This window comes from Cydia splendana, unplaced genomic scaffold (assembly GCF_910591565.1).
Source record: "Cydia splendana unplaced genomic scaffold, ilCydSple1.2 scaffold_48_ctg1, whole genome shotgun sequence".
Lineage (NCBI taxonomy): Eukaryota > Metazoa > Arthropoda > Insecta > Lepidoptera > Tortricidae > Cydia > Cydia splendana.
The window spans coordinates 1200440-1222857 of record NW_026946891.1 but is presented as its reverse complement, the minus strand read 5'-3'; the positions used below and the strand labels follow the sequence as shown (position 1 = coordinate 1222857).

At 35.7% G+C, this 22418-nt stretch overlaps 1 protein-coding gene and 1 long non-coding RNA gene across 5 annotated transcripts in view; both read right to left on the bottom strand.

Moving 5' to 3' along the window:
* Nucleotides 1-22418, bottom strand: part of LOC134805683 (uncharacterized) — a 515707-nt gene that overhangs the window by 293733 nt on the left and 199556 nt on the right. The gene's annotated exons all lie outside the window — the stretch shown is intronic.
* On the bottom strand, nt 5150-9636 carry LOC134805679 (uncharacterized). Its single transcript, XM_063778937.1, has 2 exons — nt 8647-9636; nt 5150-5282 (listed from the first exon to the last, which is right to left on the bottom strand). Exons 1-2 carry the CDS (start codon nt 9468-9470, stop codon nt 5270-5272), a joined length of 837 nt encoding a protein of 278 aa, XP_063635007.1. The 5' UTR covers nt 9471-9636; the 3' UTR covers nt 5150-5269.

The following is a 22418-nucleotide window of genomic DNA, read 5'->3' as shown; positions in this document are numbered from 1 at the left end:
GTCTGCACATAAAAGACGATGGGTACTAAGGTTCACAATGTATTAATTTCACTAGACGATCACATGGCCAAATTAATCTATTTTTCTTAATTTATAATCAATTCTGGTTGAGTTCTATTAAAGTAGATTAGTTAGTAGAGGGTTAAGGTACATTTTTGGTGCCGTAGTGACCAGGATTATATATATAAATAGTTTGTTACATAAAGTAGCCTCTTTGGCTACAATTTTTTATTAATTTATAAAAATCTTGTTTACAAAATAAATAGTGCGGGCATGGCATAGGTAATAATTATTACACATAAACAAATCCTATAACTTCTTAATTAGTTACGTCACTAATAATAGAAAAAAATACTTGCAGTTACAATTTAGTTGACAAAAGGAAAACTTGTAGACCTAAATTAGAATTAATTTTAGATTGAACCATGTTATATGACAATATACCACAACGTTACTTTTCTTTCTGATTGAAATAATCTAGACGAACTTTGACGTTACAGCGAGAAACCACATGTTATCAAAGATAACAATATTCATCTCCTGTAACCGTCGGCACTTTAAAACAATTTTAAGACAAGGGCTTTCTCCACTAAATGGGCCGGATTCGATACAGTTCCCTGTTTAGTTAATTTTAAATTGCCGATAAATTGAAATATACATTTTATAAAAAAAAAACTGTTTGCAACCGCAGTTTCTAAATTATATTACTGTCTAAAAGGTGACGATACGATTGTGCTTATATTATTTTAAATTACAGGGAACTGTTTTTGAAACCGTGGGTCTCTCTTTTTTGTCACGAAGACTATTATCGAGGCCTGTTAGTTAGGGAAAAGATAAGGAGTTAGTTGAACAATCTGACTCATCCATAAAGTTAACTGTATTTAAAAAAAATGTGTATACTTTCTAATAAGTTTAGTTATTTTAATTTATTTGAATACTTACATAGAGTTACCACATCATTAAACTTACCTTATATAATTACCTTATATAATGACGGGAGTAACCCTACATGACTGATTGAAACATACATGAATTTCAACATGTCTAAGACTCACGGGAGTTTTATTAATTTGCTAACACAATTATTTCGCCATTAGTGTAGAAATACCCATAACACAAATGGAAACACAGTAGGTATATTTTTAATGGCTTATTATTAACCGGGCAACTAAAATATTAAACAGGAACTTTCACTGGGCATATAATAATATAATTTGGCTGTGCATTAATATTTTAGTGCCAATAAATTTATATTAGCCTCAAATTTAAGCATCATATTATTAAAAAACTGGCAGCAAAATCAAGCCATCCAAAAAAAATATAGGGCACTTGAATTGATAGTAGGTTGGCGTCTAAAATAATAAGTTGGCAACTAATATTGTAAAGCGATCATAAAATTTGTTTCTTTATATATTTACATATACAGAATACCTAAGATACCTAGGTAGATACATAAATTTTAAATACATTTAAATAAAAAACTTAGTACTTTAAATTGTCAATTTTCCTAATCCACAAAACACCACAAATTCAGTACCTATACTTATAGGTAGTCGAAATTCTTAATTATGAAACACCTATTGGCCATTATACCGTTAGGTCTTTAAATTTTTAATTACTGATTTCAGTAGTTAACACGGTGTTCTGCAAGAGTTAAAAGATAGGTGCGACGACGAGCGAAGCGAGGAGGAGCGTGTTAATTTGACAGTATAGTGACCAAACAAAATATTTTAAAAGAACTTCATTTTTGAATTAATAGATAGCCGTTTTCTTTTTAAAACATGCTTCATAAATAGTCTCCAATATAATAATTCAGGTGCCAAATAAATACTTGGTACCTGCCTCAAAAAAAAACAAAAGCTGTAACGGCATTAAAATGTTGTCTCATATTGATATATTTTAAGGCTCTGTTTTTGGTGCCAATCTATTATTTTAGTACCCATTTCTATTTTTTTTAACTATTCATATTCGATTAATTAGTTGACCGGTTAAATACGTGCCATTTTTAATTAATCAATAGCGAAGAGGATATCCATGACTTTCTTCGACTTGTTTGAGTCGGCTTTTCATGCTCGCCACCATCATGATTGTTTGAACAAGTGTTCCAATTCCTCAACAATTCCCAGGTCCTGTGAACTTCGTCGTCTAGGTTTTTTTGGATCTGACTTGGGTAGGGTCCCAGTTAAGCACCATTTGACCCCACAAGTTCTCAATTGGGTTCAGGTCAGGACTTTTAGAAGGCCAATCGAAGACTGTAATGTCCGCCTTAGAAGACAACCAGTCTTGCACTATACGCGAACGATGCACGGCACTATTGTCTTGCACTAAATAAATTTGGCCCTCAGGGTAGGCGACGCGAACTGATGGCATCATGACGTCACGCAATACCTCAAGGTATCGCTCACCGTTCATTCGTCCTCCTACTTCTACAAGCTCACCGGGGCCCATGGAAGACATCCACCCGTAATACGCTGAAAATATTTTTTCTGATAAATATCGTTTATACCTATATAAATATCAGCCATAACATAAAAAAAGTATATATTTTACCTAACGTTACCCTTCCACTTGTTCTAAGGTCTAGCACGTTTTTGGGGTTATATCTCTCTCCACTTCTCCGCCACAATATTTTTCGGCCATCTTTGTCGGACTTAAAACATTTTTCGTCCGTAAAAATTACGATTTCATTTTCCCAATCGAAATTTTCGTATTTTTTTGCGAACCTTACACGTTCGTTTCGATGCGCTTCTGTTAACTTTATTTTTTTGGCTGGTTTAAAATGGTGTATAGTTAGCAGCATGAAGGTGTCTTCTAACCGTGCTAAGTGACACTTCAAAAGTTTCCGTAGTGGAGCGAGTGCTGGTAAACGGAGCATCAGTATGAATTTGCACTATATTACGATGCCGCTCAGATTGTTCAGTGTAACCCGAAGGACGAGGGCCTGGTTTCTCACATTCCACGTCTCCCTGTTTTTGGTAACGTCTTACCCACCTACGAACCGTGTCTCTCTGCAAATAAAAATACGTATAAAACAATCTATAGTATGTTTCTAATGGTGTGTAAGAGGAGAACACAATAGTAAACCGAATTTTTAACTTACTTTCACAAAAAATACTCCCAATGTGTTTTATAATCCAGTGAAATTGTAAAAAACGTCTAAGAAAGGTACTATCATAAACTAGTCCTTTAGGGTTATAATCGCCCAAAACTAAACAAAAACCGAAACTTTCGCAGGTTTTCCGATATTTGACAATGATGCGTTCGGCGCTCAAGGTCACAAACTTGGATTATTAATTGGACCAACATCATAAATAAGTCTGCAAAAAATCAGAACTACCGGATTTGACGCAAACACAAAATGTATAATTTTACTATATTATTATTTGTTTGGGATTTCTCTAAACAGCCCCAATTAAAATAGTACATTTCGATGCTAGTGCGGAAGGTATGTCATTACTTCACGAGTACCGAGATATCTTGCCACGAGCCGCAGGCGAGTGGGAAGACTCGGGACGAGTGAAGAATGACATTTCCGCACGTGTATCGAACGACGTTTTTTAATACAGTTGCGAAAAAATAAGTAAAACATTGTTAATCGTACACTAAACAAAAGTGGTAACAGTGACAGCTCGCTTAGACGTCGTCTTTAAGTATATTATATCTATGGGCGTTTGGCAGCTATTCCGTTCCATTCAGACACCTTATTAAGAACGGAATTTTCAATATTCAATATTAAAAAATAAACGTGTTATAATGATGAAGAGGTAAGTATTAAAATATGAAATATGTATATTTTTCATATTCTTACATTAACAGTAGGTTTTTATGCTGATTACGACGTTTAAAGGAAACTAATATTAACACTCATCAATAAGTAGTCGTGAATTGGAACAAGTATAAATTTAAAAAAATTGGAAAAGTAAAAAGCACTAGTTCGACATAACCAACTTTCCGCACGCTAAACAGCTACGTAAAGTAGCACTTTGTGAGCAACTGTATTAAAAAAACTATTTATATTATACTCGTATACCCACACACAATATATCTGTTGGTTTATCTTATTATGTGATATTTCATAAGATTTCAAGAATAAATTATAATTATTTTGTGTGCGTTATGTTAAACTTATGGCATTCAGTGGGTAGTGATTAGAAATGTGATTTGTGTTTACCCGAATATTTGTTAATTAATATGTCGGTAGTCGCGAAAATGACCCTACTCTCCTACCCGCCAATTCAAATGATGAAAAAGTATAAATGTAACTTACCATGAGATGGAAGGGGCATTCTCGCTTTGGCGCTTGAACCGGTAACATTGAGTAGGAAGGCTTACTGCTTGTTAAGTTAAGAATGTCGAAAGTGTTGAAGTAGGAACTTAGAGTAAAATAAAGGCAATTGATTGTACGAAGGACTTTGATTCATCACAAGTCAGAAGTGGTAACACGGCGCCCATAAAAGGACCAGAACGTGTGAGTACCTAGTATATCTACATATACATATTTTATATACATACATATTTTATATACTTACTCTGACGTTATGGTAGTAAGTTTTAAGTTGTGTAATGCTTATAATCTCAAAACCTGATTAATAATATGCAGATACGCGATCATAGTCAAGTTGAAGTAACGAAGTAGACTTGTTACGTAATTTATAACTCTGCGGGTAACTTTTTACAAGAGTCATATTACGATTATGTACAGTGCAGTTACTACTGCACTGTACATAAGATGTTATTTTTATTTTTGTGTAGTATCAATGTTTAGCGAAGTTGAATACAATGGATACGATTTGGATAAATATTTAATGAATCCGTTAGCAATTACAAAACAAACAAGTACTGTACGTGTACCATTAAAGGCAAGTACGTTTATTGTCGTTAAAGGAACAATTTTATTTAACTGATTTTAAATTTTAGTGGTTTTAAATTTTAATATGCCCATATTGTGAAGAGACATGCAGAAGTTCTCGGTTGTTATGCAGATCTAGTTGAAATACGTACTGTCGTTAAATGAAAGTGTTTACATACATGTGCATCCTATATTTGAGTTTCGAATACTGAACCTAATCTATTAAATAGTAGGTATATTTAGTATGAGTTAAATGATCCAATAGCAAGTCATGCTTGATAACCTGAAGTGTTTGAGAGTGTAAAGGAAACACAGCAGTACAGTCGACGGTCCGTTTATTACTGATTGATACAAAGGGGTGCGCGGGGAGCGACACCGCGCCCGCGCCGGTTTGCATGCATATACTACATTTCTCCCACACTAATCTTGAAACCTATTAACAAAGAAATAATTAATATTAAAAATAACAATTAGATAGGTAAACATTTCCTTATTCCTAAACTTTATAGTTAACATCTTTTCTTGGACGCAACAGACGTCTTGACGAACATTCTGTGAGAGCGGTCGACTCAGCGGTCTCTTGCACAGCTGCGTCGACCGCGCTCGGCAGCCGCACCGGCGTCCCCGGCGCGGAGCCGCTTGGGGAGGCCGGCGGGGAGCCGCCGTCACCGTCACAATCTGCCCACATTTCCTCCTCCGCGCGTGTCTCCCGCGTCACCTCGGAGGCTGACTCACCAGACCCCGCATTATCCCTATTAATAAGAGACCCTTCGGGTGTACTTGAACAATTAATTGAGGGTTCAGACCCTAGCGAGCTGTGAAGTGAAGGCGATTGGGTAGGTGTAACCAGGTCCTCTAAATCGCTTATAGTAGCAATACTATCATTAGTGCCTTTATACTTTAACAATTGGTCCATATGGCGTACACAATAAGAATTATATTTATACATAAATATTTTAAACATTTTATTGCCAACCCTTTCCTTTAGGACACCTAACTGCCAACTTTCTTTTCGAGCACTGTACCACCGAACCCAAACTTTGTCCCCGAGGTCAAAACAACGACGATGTTCCGGCGCAGGTGTTTGCTCGTGCGCGTTATTATTATTAGCAGGAGGAGGTAAAATTAAATCAAGGCGCGACCTCAAATTTCTTCCAAACATTAATTTGGCGGGGGTGGTTCCTGTAGTACAGTGCGCGGTATTTCTGTAAGTAAACAAGTACTCATACAAAGCGTCATTCAATTTTTGTTGAGACATATTCTCATTCAAAATACATTTAATCATACGTTTGCAGTTTTTTACGGTATTTTCGGCCTGGCCATTACTATTTGGGTGGTATACAGGAGAGTTCATGTACTTAATTCCATTGTTAGAACAATAAAGTCTAAACTCGGCGCAATTTATTTTGACATCATTGTCTGAAACTAATACGTTCGGTATACCGAAATACGAAAATAAATATGTCAACTTAGAAATAAGTGCTTGCGTAGTGGTACCATTATTCATATGCAAACAGTCTAGCCACTTGCTATACGCATCGACCACGACCAGATATACCCGTTGCCCCACCGTCATGTAATCAAAATGAACGCGGTTCCAAACTCCAGGCGGCCGTGGCCAGCTCGCTGGAGCCTCGCGCGGCGGCTTGGCGCGTAATGAAATGCAGGTGGCGCACGCGCCGGTGCAGCGTTCGATGTCCGCGTCAATCCCTGGCCACCACATTCGACTTCGAGCATTACACTTCATTTTAACGATACCTAGATGCGTACTATGGAGTTCATTCAACAAGCGCTCCCTAAGTATCATTGGAATGACGACCCTATGTCCCCGTAACAAGATCCCACCTTCCAATTGTAGGTCCGATTTGCATTGGAAATAAGGTCTAATTTGATCGCAGACTACTTTACGCGGCCATCCATTTTGCATGTACTTTATAACCGTCTTTAATACGGTATCGTTTCCTGTGGCTTGGATTATTTCGGCGTACGTTACCGCCGGTGATATTGCATTCATAAAATGCAGGGAGTTAAAAGTATCAAACTGGTTATCGCTATCACAATAAGTCTCTGATAATGGAGCGCGGGAAAAATAATCTGCAACTAAATTATTTTCACTTGTGATATATTGAACAACGTAATTGTACGCGGACAAAATAATGGCATATCTTTGTAATCTTAAGGCGGTTGTAATGGAAATACCAGTTTTATTGTTAAATATCGATACGAGCGGTCGATGATCTGTTTTTAGGATGAAAGGCTCACTACGACCGTACAGATATTGATGAAACTTTTTCACCGCAAAGATAATAGCCGTAGCTTCTTTCTCTATTTGGCTGTAATTGCGTTCACTACTTGTTAGTGACCTTGAAGCGAATGCTAGCGGCCGCTCCATACCCTCAGCATCGCGAGTCGATAGTACTGCGCCAAGACCGGCGGGGCCAGCATCAGCAGCTAGAACCAGCTGCGCGTCGGGGTCGAAGTGCGCGAGCGCGCGCTCCGAGGCCAGCTCGCGCTGCACCTGTCGCACAGCGCGGCGCTGCCGCTCGCCCCACTCCCACTCAGCTCCCGAGCGCAGTAATTCATGCAGCGGACTTAACACACTAGACGCGTTTGGAATGAAATTCCTGTAATAGTTAATCATGCCTAAAAAACGTTTAACTTCCGTTACATTTTTAGGTTCCGGTGCATTAATTACCGCTTTTACCTTTTGCGCGCTGGATTGAAGCCCCTTTTTACTTATTGTGTAACCTAAATAAGTAACACTATTTTTGAAAAACTCACATTTTTCCTTCTGCAGACGGAGACCGGCTTTGTCAAGCCTACTCAGTACTTCCCGTAACCTGCTAAGGTGGACAACTTTGTTGGGACCTGTAACACATATGTCGTCCAGCCAGCAACTCACTCCATCTATGCCGGCAAGCAACGTCTCCATGGCTTTTTGAAAAATAGCCGGGGCATTCGCTAAGCCATATACGAGACGGGTATACTTAAATAACCCCTTCGGGGTGTTTATTGTAGTGAGCTCCTGGGACGCATCGCTTAAAACAAATTGATTGTATGCGTTCTTCAAATCTATTTTACTATAGTGCTCGCCACCGCCCAGCTTTGCGAATACTTCCTCTATACGAGGGAGCGGATACTTATCAATCACTAAGTCCTTATTCAGAGTAACCGAAAAATCGCCCGCGATTCTTACTTTACCGTTCTCTTTAAGCACTGGTACAATTGGAGTAGCGTATTGGGAATGGTTGACGGGTACCAAAATACCTAACCCTACCAACCTATCTAGTTCAGCTTCTACTTTTCCTTTAAGGGCAAAAGGTATAGGTCGTGGCTTAAAAAATTTAGGGCTAGCTTTATTATTTAATGTTAAAGTGACTTTAAACTTATTAAATGCACCTAGCTCGTCACGCCACAGGTTAGGGTATTGTTCTAACAAAAGGTCAAAATCCTTATCTTCACTTATTTTATTTATCCTCGCAGTGAAATATATGTCAAAGGCGGCCATAAAATCGCGGCCCAATAGACCGGGTCCTCCGTCTTTTACAACGAAAATGCTGATGCACTTGGTGCTATTGTTAAAAGTAGCATCAATATCAAAAACTCCTAAAGGTGCGATTTTATGACCGTTATAAAAGCACATACGGACATTACAAGGCAATAATTTGTATTTATGAAACTTATCATAATACAAGGTGTCTGATATGACGCAGGTACCCGAACCGGAATCTAGTTCCATAGTGACAAGATTATCCCCTAACTGTACTTCAATTTCAATAGGTTTTATTGAAACGTACCTTAGTCTATAGTTTTGGCACTCCACGCAGCACGACGCATCATCCGAAGTATCACTATTTTGCTGCACTATATTATTAATTCGCGACAACTTGCCCTTACACACTTTTTTCAAATGGCCAACTAAACCGCACTTTTGACACTTGTAACCCTTATATTTGCACTGGTCCGCATCATGATTTTTCATGCCGCACACGGTGCACTTGCGAACCTCTCGCCCGCGGTCGGTGGCGGGTTTCGTCCCGCTCACCCGGTACACCGGTTCCTCCTTCACGAGCGCCGCCCCTGTTGACTCCGTGGCCGTCGCCCGGGCATGGCGCGCACTCGCCGCCTGCTGTGCCACCTCTAAGGCTTTCGCAAATGAAAGCGAAGTAGCGTCCTGCTCGAATAAACGATCACGTTCGCGGCCTACGTTCATGCCTAGCACAAAACGATTCACTAGAAGCATGTCCAATGCAGTGCCGAACTCGCAGTGCACGGCGAGTCCGCGAACTCGCGCCGCCCATCCCTCGACGCTTTCTCCCGTTGTCCTTCTCGCCTCGAAAAACTTCTCCCTGTCGGCGAAGGTACACCTTTTCGGCGAGAAATGCTTGTTTAGCACTTCGACTAAAGCGTCAAACGCAACCTCCTCTACTTTCTTAGGATGCACGAGATCTGTAGCCAGACGGTAGGTATCATCTGACAGATGAGTGAGTAATAACGGTGCCTTCTTGGCATCTACAACTGAATTTAAAAGAATATACTGCTGCAGCCTTCCATGAAATATCCTCCACTCTTGAGAATTATGGTCAAAAACTGTAAGACTTCCGATACAAGTAGTCGTCATAATTAACGGTTATTTTTTTTCCACGCGCGGGTAGATTCGTCGCCAATGAAGTGTTTGAGAGTGTAAAGGAAACACAGCAGTACAGTCGACGGTCCGTTTATTACTGATTGATACAAAGGGGTGCGCGGGGAGCGACACCGCGCCCGCGCCGGTTTGCATGCATATACTACATAACCGCCTCTGGTTAGTTTTGAAATGAATGAAGAGTGTCTTAAGTGATTACTATGTACCTTAAGTGCCGTGTAACGACAATTACGTGGTTTGGTAACAACAATTAAACTTTCAATATTGATTTGGCTATTATGTATGTGTACCATGTAGGTAATATAACCGGGTCTAATGTTTAGTTACCTATGTAGGTGGGTAAAAGTGTAGTTAGCATGTAGTTAGTCACCATGTATGTGGTGTACTATAGTCCGACATTAATGGTTCTAGATATCATGTAGGTGGTATCATATAACCGGGTCTAATGTTTAGTTATATATGTAGGTGGGTAAAGGTGTAGTTAGCATGTAGTTAGTCACCATGTATGTGGTGTACTAATAGTCAGACTCTTAGGGTTCTAGATATCATGTAGGTGGTATCATATAACCGGGTCTAATGTTTACAGCCATGTAGATGTGCTGTTTATGAGTGCGGCCATGTAGTGTGCTGCTAGAGTCTACAGCCATGTAGATGTGCTGTTTGTGAGTGTAGCCATGTAGTGTGCTACCAGAGAATTTAATACGAGTTTGAGTCAAATACGAGTTTGAGTCTTATACGAGTTTGAGTCTAATACGATTTTGAGTCTAATACGATTTTGAGTCTAATACGATTTGGAGTCTAATACGATTTTGAGTCTAATACGATTTTGAGTCTAATACGAGTTTGAGTCTAATACGAGTTTGAGTCTAATACGAGTTTGAGTCTAATACGAGTTTGAGTCTAATACGAGTTTGAGTCTAATACGAGTTTGAGTCTAATACGAGTTTGAGTCTTATACGAGTTTGAGTCTTATACGAGTTTGAGTCTTATACGAGTTTGAGTCTAATACGAGTTTGAGTCTAATACGAGTTTGAGTCTAATACGAGTTTGAGTCTAATACGAGTTTGAGACTAATACGAGTTTGAGTCTAATACGAGTTTGAGTCTAATACGAGTTTGAGTCTAATACGAGTTTGAGTCTAATACGAGTTTGAGTCTAATACGAGTTTGAGTCTAATACGAGTTTGAGTCTAATACGATTTTGAGTCTTAACGATTTTGAGTCTAATACTATTTTGAGTCTAATACTATTTTGAGTCTAATACGATTTTGAGTCTAATACGATTTTGAGTCTAATACGATTTTGAGTCTAATACGATTTTGAGTCTAATACGATTTTGAGTCTAATACGATTTTGAGTCTAATACGATTTTGAGTCTAATACGATTTTGAGTCTAATACGATTTTGAGTCTAATACGATTTTGAGTCTAATACGATTTTGAGTCTAATACTATTTTGAGTCTAATACTATTTTGAGTCTAATACGATTTTGAGTCTAATACGATTTTGAGGTTCATACGGTTTTGAGTTTAATTAATACGATTTTGAGTTTAATTAATACGATTTTGAGTTTAATTAATACGATTTTGAGTTTAATTAATACGATTTTGAGTTTAATTAATACGATTTTGAGTTTAATTAATACGATTTTGAGTTTAATTAATACGATTTTGAGTTTAATTAATACGATTTTGAGTTTAATTAATACGATTTTGAGTTTAATACGATTTTGAGTTTAATTAATACGATTTTGAGTTTAATTAATACGATTTTGAGTTTAATTAATACGATTTTGAGTTTAATTAATACGATTTTGAGTTTAATTAATATGATTTTGAGTTTAATTAATACGATTTTGAGTTTAATTAATACGATTTTGAGTTTAATACGATTTTGAGTTTAATACGATTTTGAGTTTAATACGATTTTGAGTTTAATACGATTTTGAGTTTAATACGATTTTGAGTTTAATACGATTTTGAGTTTGAGCTTAATACGATTTTGAGTTTGAGCTTAATACGATTTTGAGGTTGAGCTTAATACGATTTTGAGGTTGAGCTTAATACGATTGTGAGGTTGAGCTTAATACGATTGTGAGTTTGAGCTTAATACGATTTTGAGTTTGAGCTTAATACGATTTTGAGTTTGAGCTTAATACGATTTTGAGTTTGAGCTTAATACGATTTTGAGTTTGAGCTTAATACGATTTTGAGTTTGAGCTTAATACGATTTTGAGTTTGAGCTTAATACGATTTTGAGTTTGAGCTTAATACGATTTTGAGTTTGAGCTTAATACGATTTTGAGTTTGAGCTTAATATGAGTTTGAGTTTAATACGAGTATATAGTACGAATTGTCTGAATAGTCTAGAGCTGTTTATGAATGTGGCCATGTAGTGCGCTGCTAGAGTCTACAGCCATGTAGGTGTGCTGTTTATGAGTGCGGCCATGTAGTGTGCTGCCAGAGATCTTAAAGAGTTTAAAAATTTAAAGAGTTTATCTTGAGTTTAAAGAGTTAAAGAGTTTATTTTGGGTTTAAAGAGTTTATTTTGAGTTTAAAGAGTTTATTTTCAGTTTAAAGAGTTTATTTTGAGTTTAAAGAGTTTATTTTGAGTTTAAAGAGTTTATTTTGAGTTTAAAGAGTTTATTTTGAGTTTAAAGAGTTTATTTTGAGTTTAAAGAGTTTATTTTGAGTTTAAAGAGTTTCTTTTGAGTTTAAAGAGTTTCTTTTGAGTTTAAAGAGTTTATTTTGAGTTTAAAGAGTTTATTTTGAGATTAAAGAGTTTATTTTGAGTTTAAAGAGTTTATTTTGAGTTTAAAGAGTTTATTTTGAGTTTAAAGAGTTTATTTTGAGTTCAAATAGTTTATTTTGAGTTTAAAGAGTTTATTTTGAGTTTAAAGAGTTTATTTTGAGTTTAAAGAGTTTATTTTGAGTTTAAAGAGTTTATTTTGAGTTTAAAGAGTTTATTTTGAGTTTAAAGAGTTTATTTTGAGTTTAAAGAGTTTATTTTGAGTTTAAAGAGTTTATTTTGAGTTTAAAGAGTTTATTTTGAGTTTAAACAGTTTATTTTGAGTTTAAAGAGTTTATTTTGAGTTTAAAGAGTTTATTATGAGTTTAAAGAGTTTATTATGAGTTTAAATAAGTGTAGGGTGAGAAGAAAGTTTAACAACCAATCATGCAGCGCACTGAAATTTAATTACAGGGTAAAATGGATTCCAATATTGACACCCCGAGATCACCTAGACTGCCGTCACGAGCAAGACTGATGCAGAGTCGCGGTAGACGCTGGAGGTTAGCGACGGTGAATCTACCACAGAGGACGCTGTGGACTGCGACAGCAGAGCGTGAGAACAGCCTGAATACAGATGTCGTCACCACAGCAGGCGCTGACGACGAGGGCCTCTCTCAGATGACCCGCACGAAGAAGGACCGCGGGAGTCAAGGCGACGCTCAAGAAGGACCTACAGTAGAGGACGTCATCAAGCATGTAACTAGTATTGTAATTTGAAAAAAAAAATGTTTGATTTCAGAGAGAAAATATTAGATAATTGCAACTGTTAATTACAAACCTGATTAAGCCATTAATGTAATTACGTAGCTTCCCCAAAACATTATACCCATAAACAGTTCTTACATTTACCATAAAAGGACTAAAAATTTGATTATTGATGTCAGTTATTATGGCTCATACTGTGGTAGTTGTCTCTTTCTTCTTATTCTGATATATCAGGCTAAATTGTATTGCTCGTGCCATGTTTGTTATAAGTATGTTACAGTACTAAAATCAATGCAATGAAATTTGGGCTTATTCTATAAGTACGTGCCGATAATAATGTCTGTAATCCTGCGTGTAATAAGCTAAAATAACTAATCGTATGGGGTTGACAGTGTGGACGATGTATTTCGTGAACGTTAACATGATCAGTAGTATAAGTAGGTATCCCTTTTTATGTAATAGTAATACTAGTCTGAAGAATGAATACCGTTTACATCTGCAATACCGGATACCATGAGTAAATTAAATAATTTGAAGTTTATCTCTACTAGAGTTGCTGTAATTCTTTGTATTATTTTATTGTATTCTGGTGTACAATGAAGAGTATTGGTATTGTATAAACAGACTAGTCTAACTATAATAGGATTGAAAAGGCATCGGGCAACACGGCCGAGTGTGATATTATTGTTGATCGTGCACCGGAGGTAGCACGCAGTCGGATGGCCGAGTGTGATATTTCATAAGATTTCAAGAATAAATTATAATTATTTTGTGTGCGTTATGTTAAACTTATGGCATTCAGTGGGTAGTGATTAGAAATGTGATTTGTGTTTACCCGAATATTTGTTAATTAATATGTCGGTAGTCGCGAAAATGACCCTACTCTCCTACCCGCCAATTCAAATGATGAAAAAGTATAAATGTAACTTACCATGAGATGGAAGGGGCATTCTCGCTTTGGCGCTTGAACCGGTAACATTGAGTAGGAAGGCTTACTGCTTGTTAAGTTAAGAATGTCGAAAGTGTTGAAGTAGGAACTTAGAGTAAAATAAAGGCAATTGATTGTACGAAGGACTTTGGTTCATCACAATTAGGTAATACAATTCTACATTGACAAATAGAAAAAAAAACATTAGTTACAATAGTTACTTACCGTAATGTTCAACTTTCGTGCTATTTCCTTGATACTTTTGTTATCTTCCCAGAGATTTACGATTTTGGCTTTAAGAAAAACTATTAACTGCACCATATTGCTGTTCGAAATTAGAAACGGGTGGGCTATTAACAATTCAAAGACAAAGGTCACAAAATGTAATTAATTGCTTTGACACACGATATAGGCCAGGAAAGATACGGTCAGCTAGTATGGCGGAATGGAAATAATTAGTAATAGCTGAACTTTGCGGTGTATGGGACAGACAATAAATCTAGTGATTACGTCGACACATAATCCAAATAAATATATTACATTTAGGTATTTAAAAAAAAATTAAAAATATAAAAATTCACAGAAAATTTGTAAAAAATATTAATAACATTTTACTTTTATTTGTAAGACAGCGGAAAAATGCCTGAGTATGAATATTATTCACCAGAATATTCAGGGTTTTTCCAGCAAAGAATTAGAAATAGGTTTATTTTTAGATAATAATATTGTTGAAGTTATGTGTATCACTGAACATTGGCTGAAAGATGGGCAGTTTTTATTTGATTTTGTTAACTTTAAATTAGTCAGTTTTTTTTTGCTAGAAAGTCTGCTGTTCATGGTGGTTCCCTGATAATTGTTAAAAATTGCATGAAATCTAAAGAGCGTAAAAATATTGTAAATTATGCCATAGAAAGAATTATCGAAATTTCCTGTGTAGAATTAGAAAAATATATTATTGTATGTGTTTACAGACCACCAGCAGCTGACTTCAGCACATTTGAAACTACAATGGAAAGTGTGCTGAGGTTAGTATGTAAGGGCCAAAAACATGTTATAGTCTGTGGAGATTTTAATGTTAACTTGCTCGAGTCCTCTAGTAATACTGTTAAAATGCTGTGTTTGTTTAAATCATTCAATTTATTTAACTTGTTCCTTGAACCTAATCGGGTAGGTGTAACTAGTTCAACATGTCTGGATAATATATTTTGTAATTGTGAATGTATAGATAAGCAAATATTTAACTGTTTTCATTCTGATCATAGCGGTCAAAGGGCTGTTTTCTTAAGCGATATTCATGATACTCCACAAACAATAACATATAGACCCATTACTAGTAGTCGCTTGGAATTATACAAAAATGAAATTCAAAAAAGTCTCTGTATGTTACCATTTTCACACTATAACTGTAATCATTTGTATGAAGATGTTTTTTACGTAATTCTTTATCATTTTAATCAAAATTTCAGTATGAAAACTATTAGTGGGTCAAAAACTAGAACAAAGTTTAGTGAATGGGCTACTGCAGGCATTTATAAAAGTAGAAAAAGGCTTTATGAACTTTATGGTGAGAGAGAGCTGAACAAAAATACACATTTCCTGGACTATGTGAGGAACTACTCAAAAATCTTCAAGAGAGTGTGTTTAACAGCCAAAGCAAACTATACAAGTTCTAAACTGAAAGTGTCGGACAGCAAAGCAGGGACCGTATAACCGGTTTTATTAAATACCTGTATAAAAACTGTCAAACGAATACCGGTTAAAATGTTATACCTATATTCGCATTAGAGGTATTGCTGTCATTCCGTTTTTGTCTTTATCGCTATTTGTACACTAATTGACATAATGAAATACCGGTATTCATTAATACCTCAATAATAACAGGTATTCAGTATACCGGTAATGGTTTTCGTATTTAATACCGGTATTCATTGCACTTGATCAAAGAGTAACCAAAAACTTTGCGACAAGAGGTTAAAGTTGTTGTTAAGTCCTCATGCCAAAGACATATGTAACTTACTATCTATTCTTTTTGCTCATGCTTATATTGATCGCTGTACAAGCGAAAGATTTCATGATTTAACCACGAGCGTAGCAAGTGGTTCGAAATCTGTAAAATTGAGCGTTGCGACCGTTTCAAGGCACGAGGTTAATGAATGAATTAATGAAAATAATTAATCCCAGAAAACATTTCCATATGAAATATGAGCGCCGCGCCGCCAAAATTTTCGCGCCGCCGCCGCCGCCAAAATTCTGCGCTATCGGTGTGGCATCGGCGTGACCTTGTTAGATACTAGAGTCTGTCTCAGCTAACTTTGCACCGATTTGAACAGAACAAAGTGAGGGAGTGTTATTATAATATAAACGTCATATTTTCATAGAACTTTGACATTAACGATGATATTTACACACGTTGTCGTTGCAAATGCTATGCAGATTAGTTTGATCGGGAATTTATTGCTTTTATATAACGTGCTAACAAATTAGGTACCGATATTTTAAGAGATGGTACTTTATATAAAAACAATTAACTTTAAATAGAAATCAAGAAAACTTTTCATATCATATTTTTGTTTTATTTACCGAACAAAAATATAAATTAAAATTATATCTAAAAATAATTATTACGTGCATTGAACCACATAAAGAAAAAAATACATAGAGTGCTCACTCAGAAAAGTCTAATGCTCAACAACTTTCAGCGAATATTAAACAAGGATTAACTGGAACTTTATTTTCAACTCCTTCTGCTTTAATATAGTAGTAGTAGTAGTAAAACACTTTATTGTACAAAAATCAAAACAAAACAGGAAAAATAACATTCGTCATTAGTACAAAGGCGAACTTATGCCTTTAAGGGATCTCTTCCAGTTAACCTTTGAGCAATATTAGTTGTAAATAGTTGTTCAATACAATTTTTGAGACATTTTTGAAATTAATATTCTTTTTAGGGTTCCGTATTTCGTACCAATATCAAGTTGATATCAACTGCAAAAAAGTTTCTTGAAGGGGTTTTTATATGTAGGCTTTTAATATCGTACATTTAAGTCACATTCACTCATTGATTCATTCATACTATTTTTGCGATTACTAGGTGGTCTGTGCGAGCAGTGTGTGTAATCATTCACCTCTCCTGGCGATACGTACATATAATAACTATTATATTTGACTATAGCTACCCGCACTGACTTCGCACGGATTACACAAAACCTTAACAAATTGTACACCTAAACTAAAGCTTCCTCAAAAATCTTTCTATTGATAGCTGAAATCCGCATGAAAATCAGTTGAGTAGGTTTTGATTTGAGTTCATCGTGAACATACATTCATATAGTTACAGACAGACGCGGCGGGGGACTTTGTTTTATAAAGTGTAGTGAATTAGTGATAGATTCAATTAACAGTAACCTCACAATATAAAGATATGTTCATTATGCTGCTTATCTACAGTTAATGCCATGAAAAACTTTTTTCCTACCATAATTCAATAAATTAAATGAAATTAAATTAAATGAATTAAGGTTTGAATTCTCTTCGTATAAACCAAGTTTTCAAGGCTACGCCGCCGATTCGCCGCCACCGCCAACCAATTTTGACCGGCGAACCGCCGCCGGCTAAATGCCTATTGGGCGGCGCTAGACGTGCGCGCCGGTCGAAAAAAATTGGGTGGCGGCGCGCCAGAAAAAAATCCACGGCGGCGGCGTGGAATTTTTCAACTTTTCAATATTAAGACGTATAATGAAAAGCCATGCTTAACCCTTAAATCGACAAGGGAAAAAATCTCAAAAAACTGTGTTAGTATCATTTTTTTGGTGTTATTATCTTATTATGTGGTTGTTTATTGTAGAAAAATCATGAAAAAAATCTATTTATAATAGTTTCGAAAAAAACATAGGTATGTCAAATATGTTGGATGTTGCCAGTCGGTGTAAATAAAAAGATACGCCGCATAATGAAAAGACGTCTAGTATTTTGGACGTTGCCTAGTTAGTATACAGTACTTTATATGCATAAGGTTTTTTTTGTAAAATTCATATTTTTTTAAATAAATATAGAATAATTGCATTTTTAATTACAAATACACTTACTGATAATGTCAACTTATGTTATGAACTAAAGTAAAACCTATTATTTTTATATTTTTCCAAAAGCTTTATAGCTCGTAGGTGGTAAAATTTTACCAGTCATTGGCGTTATTTTATTAACATTAAATCAAACTTAGCGGGGTATCGTAGGATGCAGCAACATCTGAGCAATGGTATACAACAATGCATGCAATTTTATCAATATTTTCGTAAGAAATTTCTCAAATGAAATCGGGTCTGTCTCTTGATGTCTTGATGAACGCACAGGAAAAAAAAAACCGTAATAATATTTTTTTATCTATTTGGTTCATTACGTTGCAATACGACAAGTAATGACTTTTTAAAAGGTTTTGAAACACCTAAAATCCCTCTGTTTAATTCATATTCATATTCATAAAAACTACCAGAAAACGTGATAATTTTACTCTTCGCATACTTGGCACAAGTGCCCTGTAATCGTCAACGGTTAAAACACTGGACATTATACTTTATAAATGTGTTTTACCCATAGGTACATGGTACATACAACACATTTTTATGTAAATCGTACTGCCACATAATAAATAGTTAGTATGGTGTTGGTGCGACATAAAATAGTAGAAATTAAATTATATGACCAAAAAATTTCCGTAAGTACGTAATTATTGCCATGTTTAAGTAAGTATTTTACGTCAAAAATGTGAGAGTTACGTAGGAAGTGGCGCCTATTTCAACTATTTCTTATCGGACTATAACCTATTACATATTTTAACGCTGCATAATACTGTCTTATAAAAAATATTCGGCGCGCATTTTAATCTACCGGCGGCGGCGGCGGCGCGCGGACTCCTTATGGCGGCGGCGCGCACGTCTAATCGGCGCTCATATATTTGAGATTATAAACTACATACGTAATAAAATACAATTAAATCAACAAAAAAATAAACAATTAAATGAATCAAATGAACGCTATTAAATATTTATCATTCAAAATCATCACCTAACAGCTAATTTTACCAGCCAACATGAAAACGGGCATTCTAAGATCCGGATCTTAAGTATTTACAACTTTACAAGCGGGCCGGACAACGTCCTTGACGAGTAGCGAAGGAACGAATCGTGGTACTACTACAACCGGTATTGGCACTTACTTATTACCGGTAATAGCTTTAGGAGTAAACTATCAAATAGTGGTATTTGTTGTCAATTGGCTAAACCGATAACACTATTGAATACCGGTATTCGGAGCTTAAGTGATATAAATACCCAAATTCAAATAACACCGGTTATACCTCAATAATAACCTGTAGTCAGAATACCGGTAACGGTCCCTGCAGCAAAGTGAAGACAACATGGAATATTATAAATAGGGAAGCTGGTAAATGTAAATCACGCGATTGTCAAGTCAACAACAACGATGTTGCCTCGGCATTCGAAGATTATTTTTCTAAAATAGCTATTAATACCACGAAATGTCTACATTCATCTTCGTCTCGAGCTCATTCCTTACTTTGTGCTAATGTTAAGAAATGTAATATTAACTTTGAGTTTAGTCTAGTAGATTCAACAATTATTGTTAAAACATTCAAGTCACTCAATTTAAAGAAAACGGAAGACTTATGGGGAACATCCGTTAGAGTCATTAGTCATGTCTTAGACGTAATAGCGCCTTACTTAGCCGTAATTTATAATACATATTTCAATTTCACAAGGCGTCTTTCCAGATCTTATGAAATATAGCAAAGTCATACCTCTTTTTAAATCGGGTGATTCGAGTGATATGGCTAATTTCCGTCCAATATCAATACTTCCTGTACTAAGTAAAGTTTTTGAAAAGTTATTGTTAAATGATCTACTGGGTCACTTCAACAGACATAGTTTGGTTTCACATAAGCCCTTTCCACGACCGATGCTGCTTCGGTACTTATTAAACATATTTATGATATTTGGAAAATTCTTGTGATGCAATTGGCATATTTTGTGATCTTTCTAAAGCATTTGATTGTGTGGATCATGGAACGCTCATTTTGAAATTAGAACACTATGGTCTGTCAGTAAATGCCCTAAACTTTATGTCTTCGACGTCTTACCTTAGCAACAGAAAACAAACAGTTGTTGTAAACAAAACCCGGTCTAGCGTAGGGTTGCCATAAGTGTGGGGACTCAGACCGAGACATTTAAAGAATAATCGGCCAAGAGCATGTCGGGCCATGCTCAGTGTAGGGTTTCGTAGTTTCCATTCTGTCAAAATATGGCAAATGGGGGCTAATAGTAGGTAAGTATCATGTAAGTACATTACAAGCATAAGGGAGTACTTTTACTAAGAAAAGAAGATTTTTTGCAATAACTCAAAACCGACTGGACCGATCATGTTCGCTATAGTTTTCATTGAAAGTACATATTTATTAAGCTTTTGTTTCACGATTTTTTTTTCATATTTTTGGACCCATTGTTCAAAAGTTAGAGAGGGGGGGGAGACATTTTCTTTTCTTTTGGAGCGATTATTTCCGAAAATAGTTAAGTACTATATCAAAAAATGTTTTTGAAGACCCTTATTCGTTTTGAAAGACCTATCCAACGATACCCCACACTATTGGGACAAAACAAAAAAAAATCAAAAAAAGGATTTGTATGGCCCACCCCAAAAAAAATATTTTTTATAGTTTTTCTTTTACCGTTCTGTAACAATGCATGAATTATGTATCCAAATTGCAGCGTTCTAGCACTAACGACCACGGAGCAAAGCCTCGGACAGACAGACAGACAGACATGGCGAAACTATAAGGGTTTCTAGGTGACTACGAAACCCTAAAAAGTAGTAAATGTAGAAAAAAAAATGAACTTTTATTACAACAATAGGTAACTTAAGGGCCCGGTATATGACGTTTTCGATTTAGACCTCACTTTGTAACCATAATTTGTCAATAAATGTTTAGTAATTGCATTAAATTACACGTAAATTTTTTCATGAAGAAACCGTGTACCGACTCTTCATGCCATTATATTTTTAATTTGCTGTTATTCTCTACAAATCGACACTAAAAGTATCAAAAAATCAAAATATGGAGACAGAAGCAAAACAATTTTGTCTTTGACAGTAATTGAATTATTGTATGATTTTGAAAGCTAGATAATTCAGCTACCAACTTATTATCGATTTATATTTTTACTCACAAAGACAACAGAGAAATCAATCTCAAATGTAAACTTTCGAACAATTTCCATACATTGACGACATCACTCAAAATTCTTCTTCAAGTCAGATGCCCGTTGGGGCTACACCGGAGCACACGTGTACTTCTTCAAATGAAAATGACAGCTTGATTTTCTTGCTTTTGACAATTATATTGACATTAAATCATATACGCACACGAGAAAGCATACCGGTAGATAAATTGTATTTCAAAAAATAGGGTACATAAATATCAGCTCGCGTCTCATTTAAATTTGATTTGCTTTTATTTACGGGTCATAATGGTTGAAAACCGCAGTAAACTATCTTAAAACAATACGATTACAGTCGAATTTAAGTATTATGTTCCTTCAAAACTCGCTTAAAATGAAAAAAGTTTAAAGACTCATCTTTACTCATTGGGATCAATTTTTATTATGCTGGTATCATTTTGCGTCATTTTAAAAACGTATTTGACTTCTGTACGTCAATTAATTTTGATGACAATTGTAATCTTGTATTATATTATAGAACTTTTATCTTAAAATATTGCCTATTAACAGGTAGAGTTATGTAATTCGTATAAGTAATACCTGAAAGTCTTGTACCTAGATCTGTAATACCATGGATTGCGAATAAATTATTATGATTATGCCGTTCGTTCCGTCTATATGTATAATGCGTGTACGTGCTGTTCTCTAAAAATCTTCAAGAAAAAATAACGGCTAGACCAGCACTAAGTACTAGCGAGTTTTTGCGGCTTTGGAGACCGAGATGAAGCTTACAGGCCAATTAGCGCTGTGGACTGGTTATTGGTTTGTATACCTATGTATCGAATGTTTTATAAATTTACTATAAAAAGCAATGTTTTATTTCGATTAGGTCTACGTTTTGTGCATATTGCATATCTGAAGGATTTTCGTACTAAACTTGAAACTTTCGTTGAAACTAAATAAAATAATTATTCCAAATGTACAGTCACCTGCAATTTATGTTACACAATGAAGGCCGCAAAAATATCTGACACGATCTTATTTGTAGAACCATAAGAACATGTCACATATTTTTGCGGCCTTCGAAGAGTAGGTACCGTCATTATCACCAACTTTGCCCGCTTTTTTTTTAAAAACGAATTTCTCAATAAATATCACATCATATTTATGACTTTTTTTTGCTCAGCTCGGCCATTGTGATCAAACGCATCAGTTTTGAAGAAAACATTTTTTATCGTGTTTTTACCCATTTTTTGCGTTTTAGAGGGCGGGCAAA